The sequence below is a fragment of the Lactuca virosa genome, chromosome 5 (genome assembly GCF_052849685.1).
Source record: "Lactuca virosa cultivar CGN04683 chromosome 5, Lactuca_virosa_CGN04683_v6, whole genome shotgun sequence".
NCBI classification, from domain to species: Eukaryota; Viridiplantae; Streptophyta; class Magnoliopsida; order Asterales; family Asteraceae; genus Lactuca; species Lactuca virosa.
Genome location: NC_136430.1, coordinates 70,240,595 through 70,246,377, shown reverse-complemented (window position 1 = coordinate 70,246,377; position 5,783 = coordinate 70,240,595). Strand labels below are relative to the sequence as shown.

General features: G+C 36.7%; 1 protein-coding gene across 3 annotated transcripts; it reads left to right on the top strand.

Moving 5' to 3' along the window:
* The first annotated feature begins 575 nt into the window (after nt 1–575).
* LOC145114742 (diacylglycerol kinase 1-like) lies at nt 576–5,370 on the top strand. Of its 3 annotated transcripts, none has more exons than XM_079050817.1 (7): nt 576–896; nt 1,395–2,760; nt 3,379–3,745; nt 3,842–4,038; nt 4,140–4,304; nt 4,708–4,845; nt 4,945–5,370. In XM_079050817.1, the coding sequence occupies exons 2-7, from the start codon at nt 1,561–1,563 to the stop codon at nt 5,092–5,094; spliced, it is 2,217 nt and encodes a 738-aa protein (XP_078906943.1). In that variant the 5' UTR covers nt 576–896; nt 1,395–1,560; the 3' UTR covers nt 5,095–5,370. The 3 variants fall into 3 exon arrangements, with proteins under 3 accessions (XP_078906943.1, XP_078906942.1, XP_078906941.1); XM_079050816.1 differs by having other exon boundaries at nt 1,378–2,760; XM_079050815.1 differs by having other exon boundaries at nt 1,357–2,760.
* The last annotated feature ends 413 nt before the right edge of the window (nt 5,371–5,783 follow it).

Here is a 5,783-nt window from a genome sequence, read left to right as displayed (position 1 = left end):
CTCAATATACCATCGAACTTGGTGAACACAAACAACAAATTCAATGGTATATTGAGTACAAAAAAAAGGAAAGTGACCAAATGAGAACAAACGCAATAGTTAGTTACCTTCCAGAGTCAATTTCTCTTAAAAATTCAACATTTTAGCCATTGAAAAAAAATTAAAATTAAAAAAAAAAATTTAAAATTAATAATTCAGCATTTTAGCCATTGAGGATGACTACAAACGGTCACAATTCAAAGAGTAAGGTGCAGTAAAATTGTAACTTGCGGGAGGTATACCACAGTTTTTTTTTTTAGGTCGATCTCATGTGATGTTTACCGCACACCGCAACCCCAAGTCACTTACCGCAATATGCGGTACAAAGAACGTCAAGGGGTCTTAACTTAGAAAAATGTTAGTAGAACTGTCCCTTATTCGTCTTGTAGCCAAACACACCCATCACGGAATCACAGTTGCCACGTGACTGCCACGTGGTTGGTTTTCTCTTGGAAAAGAATCGTAGTGGACCCCACTTCTTTTTTTTCAAAGTCACGTCGGCACCTTCATTGACTCGCCACGTTTTAATCGCTGATATCTCCTCCTCGTCTCGCGCGCACACAAAATTGGAAGGAATCTGAATCTTCTTTTCCCCAACAAAGAAAAAAAAGCGAAAAATATTTCGAAAAATTATGAACAAAATCACACGTATACATACAGATCGATTATATGTATATATAGCTAAAGGGCAAAGCTATACAGATCTGGGAATCGAAATATTATCGACGTATTCGTTACTTTTTCGCTTTTTGCTGTTTGCGTGATTGAGGAGACTTGTTTCCGTTTAGGGTTTTTCATCTCACTCCTCTTAATCGAGATCTTTCTGTTGGTTGGATCATTACAGACAGAAACACCTTGTAAGTATTCATTTAAACGTTTGATTGATTGAATATTTGTGTGTTCTTTTGATAGTGATTTTTAAATTTGTAGTTTTTTTATTTTTATTTTTTTCGGGTGTGGGTATGTGCGTCTCCTGCTTTACTTCTGGTGCATACTAAGAAAAAACCCCTTGTGTACTGATACTATACGTGTATTAAATGTATTCGAAAACCTAGGAAATTGTTCTTGCAGTAGCCTATGTTTTGATTCACTTATTGGTGAACAAATTGAAAAGTGAAAACCGAAAAACCCGTAAGTGCTTGGTGGGGTTCGTAGCTCTAGACAGAACTCTGTTACTTACTTTTCTGGTGGTAGGGTGGAGTAGTAGCCTAGGGCAAGTCCATTTAGAAGTTTGCCTGCAATTCTCATAGGTTTTTAATTGTATTACTTTTGTTTGGTTGCTCATAGTTCTTGTACACAATTTATCTTGTTTTGTAGGTAAAATATCTTTGTTTTTAGGTTCTTCCTGGATACAGGTTTATCTGCTCCCGGCTGAAGTTTTGAAGACAGATCTTGTTAAACTTATTGGAAAACTTTTCTAGAATGCATGATGGTGTGAAACACCATCACCGTTTATATTAACTCTGCTTTCAGAGAGCATGAGTTGGAACTTGTAGAATGCAGAATACCAGAAATTAGAGGATGGATGACTACAGACAAGCTGATATTTTGCCTCCAGCATGGATAAACAGGAATCCATCTGAGTTGGCAGAATCACATGTCTTCATCATCTCTTGCTGTATTGCTGGCATTATTGGTATCTTGACCATTGTGTATACCGCATTCCAATGGAGAAGAAACATCAGTCTAAGCTTAATGAAAGCTACTGCTAAAAAAAAGAAGGATCCAAAATCAAGAAGCAGGGTTCCAGTAGCTGCTCATACTTGGTATCTTGAGTCTGGATCTCGTGGGAAAAACTTAAACTGCTGTGTATGCTTAAAATCAGTGTCATCTTCACAGACACTTGGCCCAATGGTGGCTTCAGATAGCTTTATTCACCGTTGTAGAATATGTGGGGCTGCAGCTCACCTCAGTTGTTCCTCAAAGGCTCACAGAGACTGTAAGTGTGTATCAATGATTGGTTCAACACGTGTGTTACACCTGTGGGCTATTAGGTGGACTGAGGTGGTGGACCAACCTGATGAAATCTCTTTTTGCAGCCATTGTGAAGAGCCCTGTAGTGCTTCCTTTCTAGGGGGGTCACCAATATGGTGTTGCTTATGGTGTCAGCGTTTGGTTCATGTTGATTGTCATAGTAGTCTTTATAGTGACACAGGTGATGTTTGTGATTTGGGTCCTTTTAGAAGGCTGATTGTGTCACCTCTTCATGTTAAGGAGCTCAGGAGGTCTTCATCTGGTGGAATCTTGAGTTCCATCACTCATGGAGCTAATGAGATTGCATCTTCTGTACGTGCAAGTATTAGAAATCAAAGTAAGAAAACCAAGAAAGAAAACGAAGTCCCTGTGGATATTAGTAATGGTAGTGTAGAGGAAGCTTCTACAGAAAGTACAACAGATATTAATATAGCAAATGGTGCCTCAAAAGAGAACTACAATGGGAATACGAATACGAACACAAACACAAACACAAACACAGAGGTTACAAGTCAACAACAAGATGGTGATGTGGTCAACAAGTTCGGCCGAAAGTTGAGTTTTAAAAGAAACATATCAAACAGTCAGAGAGATGAGTCACATATAGTTGGGATGAAGCAGAAATATGAGTTGACTGATATGGGTCCAGATTCGAGGCCTCTTTTAGTCTTTATTAACAAGAAGAGTGGTGCTCAGAGAGGTGATTCACTCAGGTTAAGGATGAATATCCTCTTGAACCCTGTTCAGGTCAGTGTTTCATATGCTTGTATCATAAGGTGTTGATCCCAGATAGGTTATAGATGAGCAATTGAACTAAATTCAATAAATTAGTTAGCATAATTAACACAATTCAATTGGTAGACGAGTAATTGATAGACAATAAATGAGGTGTTGATCAACATAATCAAATCGGCAAATAATTATCTATTACGAATGAAAATTACAAGTGTTCTAAAATGTGGATTAAACAGTTACCAGAATTGAAGCACACACTTACAATTCTCACAAGCTATTCTAATGAGAGAGCTCATATCAGTGATGAGTTCTCACACAGAGAATTCACACTTCCCACTAATTTTCACACAGAGTGCTCTTAACAAATTTTTCTAGCAAACTTAGAGACGTATCCATCTGTAACCTTTTTGAGAACTGAATAGTTATTTATAGGTTGTTGGGGGAAAGGATGACACAAATACAAATAAACATTAATCATACTTGCTTTAATGTCATCATCATATCTAATATAATATCTAATCAGTGAAATTAATCTAAGATTTCAAAACACTCCTGCGATAGGTTCAACTTATATTATTGTTTCAACTTTATGATGCAAATATAAGTAAACCTTGGTTTAATGTTGTTTAGGTGTTTGAGTTGAGTTCAACAGAGGGGCCAGAAGTTGGTCTTTATCTATTCAGAAAAGTCGCGAATTTTAGAATTCTTATATGTGGTGGAGATGGGACAGTTGGGTGGGTATTGGATGCCATTGAAAAGCAAAACTTTGTATCTCCACCACCAGTTGCTATTCTGCCAGCTGGCACTGGAAATGACCTGGCAAGAGTTTTAGGCTGGGGAGGTGGTTTGGGGTCCGTAGAGAAACATGGTGGCCTCTGTACAATGCTGCAAGACATAGAACATGCTGCTGTCACCATTCTTGATCGTTGGAAGGTTTCTATAACAAATCAGAAGGGAAAACAGCTTCGTTCACCAAAATTTATGAATAATTATCTTGGTATGTCACATCTCTTTAAACTTTAAACCATCTATCTGTCTATGTATGTATAGTTTTTCATTAATAAATGAATTGAATCGTCTCTTGTTGCTACAGGTGTAGGATGTGATGCGAAGGTTGCTTTAGAAATTCATAATCTGAGAGAGGAGAATCCAGAGAAGTTTTATAACCAGTTTATGAATAAAGTTTTGTATGCTAGAGAAGGTGCGAGAACCATCATGGATAGAACATTCCAAGATTACCCTTGGCAGGTGAAAGTGGAGGTAGATGGTGTTGATATTGAGGTCCCTGAGGTTGGTGATTGTTATTTCTCATCTATCATCATACATTTATATGTATATACTAACAGAACTTTATAATGATGTATGACATGACGATGACATTGTATGTATAGGATGCGGAGGGTGTTCTTGTTGCGAATATTGGAAGCTATATGGGTGGTGTAGACTTGTGGCAGAATGAAGATGACAACTATGATAATTTTGATCCTCAATCTATGCATGATAAGATTCTGGAAGTTGTGAGCATATCAGGGACCTGGCATCTTGGAAAACTTCAGGTAATGTTACTTCAAAAATGCAGTTTATCATTATACTAACTATTAAGAAACTATTTATCTCTTCTCTTGTCTTCTCACCTGAAAGAACTTCTTTTGGAGTATCTGTAACTTGCTAACAACCTCACCAAGAAAAAAGGTTAAATGGAAGAAACAGCAACATACTCTCATTTATCTGTGTATTATAATTATAGCATCCTGCTTTTTATTTCTTTCTGTTACTTGAATATAGCGTTACACTTCCAAAAAATCGATCTAGTTATACTTATAGCAGTGAAACTTAGAATGAATGGTTAAATTAAATATGAAGAAGAAATGAAAGTAGGATGGTATTTGTTGCATTTAAGTTGAAGAAACACACAGCAGATGCAGAGCTGACTGGAGGAATTATGTTAAAACTTAACAGGTAGGGCTGTCTCGAGCTCGAAGGCTGGCACAGGGGCAGAGCATAAAAATTCAGCTTCTTGCTCCATTGCCTGTTCAGATAGATGGCGAACCATGGATGCAATCACCATGCACTTTGACCATTTCACATCATGGCCAGGTTTTTATTTTTTTTTATTTTTAATGAAAATTCTTGCCACGTTAGAATAGTCTATGATGATATAAATGTGTTGTGGTGTTTGGATTTGAATAATAACAGGCTTTCATGCTGAAAAGGTCGGGTGAGGAACCCCTTGGTCATGCAGCAGCTATAGTGGCTGATGTGCTGGCACATGCGGAAACAACTAATGTCATAAATGCATCTCAGAAAAGAGCTCTTCTTCAGGAAATGGCACTCAAGCTCTCATAGAATCACTTTTACTTGTTTTCTAGCAAGGAAGGAAGCCAAGGACCTCATACTTCATATCATATATAATATATTTATAGCTCAGTCTCCCCTTTTATTCTTTTTTTTTTTTTTTTTTTTTTCCTTTCATTTCTTTCACGCATGCTTGTAATACAACAAATCTTGAATATACATACATATAACTAGAATGAAAATAGTTTTTGTTTTGTAAACTCAGGCTGTATTGGACATGTTTTGTTTTCTCGATAAATGATGGTTTAAAACTCAACATTTTCTCTATTACCTTGTTCATTCTTCATCATGTGAAAAAGAAAATACCATCTTCTCGACTCTTGTCCCTATCAAGTAAAAAAAAAAACAGCACCTTTTCGGTTATTATTGAGCCACCTGACAATGAATTGTGTTTTTCATTCTCAGTCCAAGTTAGCAAGGAGCAAGGGTATGGGTATGGTGAATGGTAGGGTTGTGACAAAAATGGAAGTGATAGAGATAGATTATTGAAAAGTGAAAATATAATATAATATAATATAGCTAGGTATTGTTTGTTAGATTATTGATTGGATTGGTATGTGTTAGATAGATTTATGGCATTCATTGATTGATTACGGTTATTTGTTGCCTTGCCTTTGACTCTGCCCCTCGTGAAAAAGAAAATGAGAGGCCAATCATCATAATCATAATAGTAACATAAG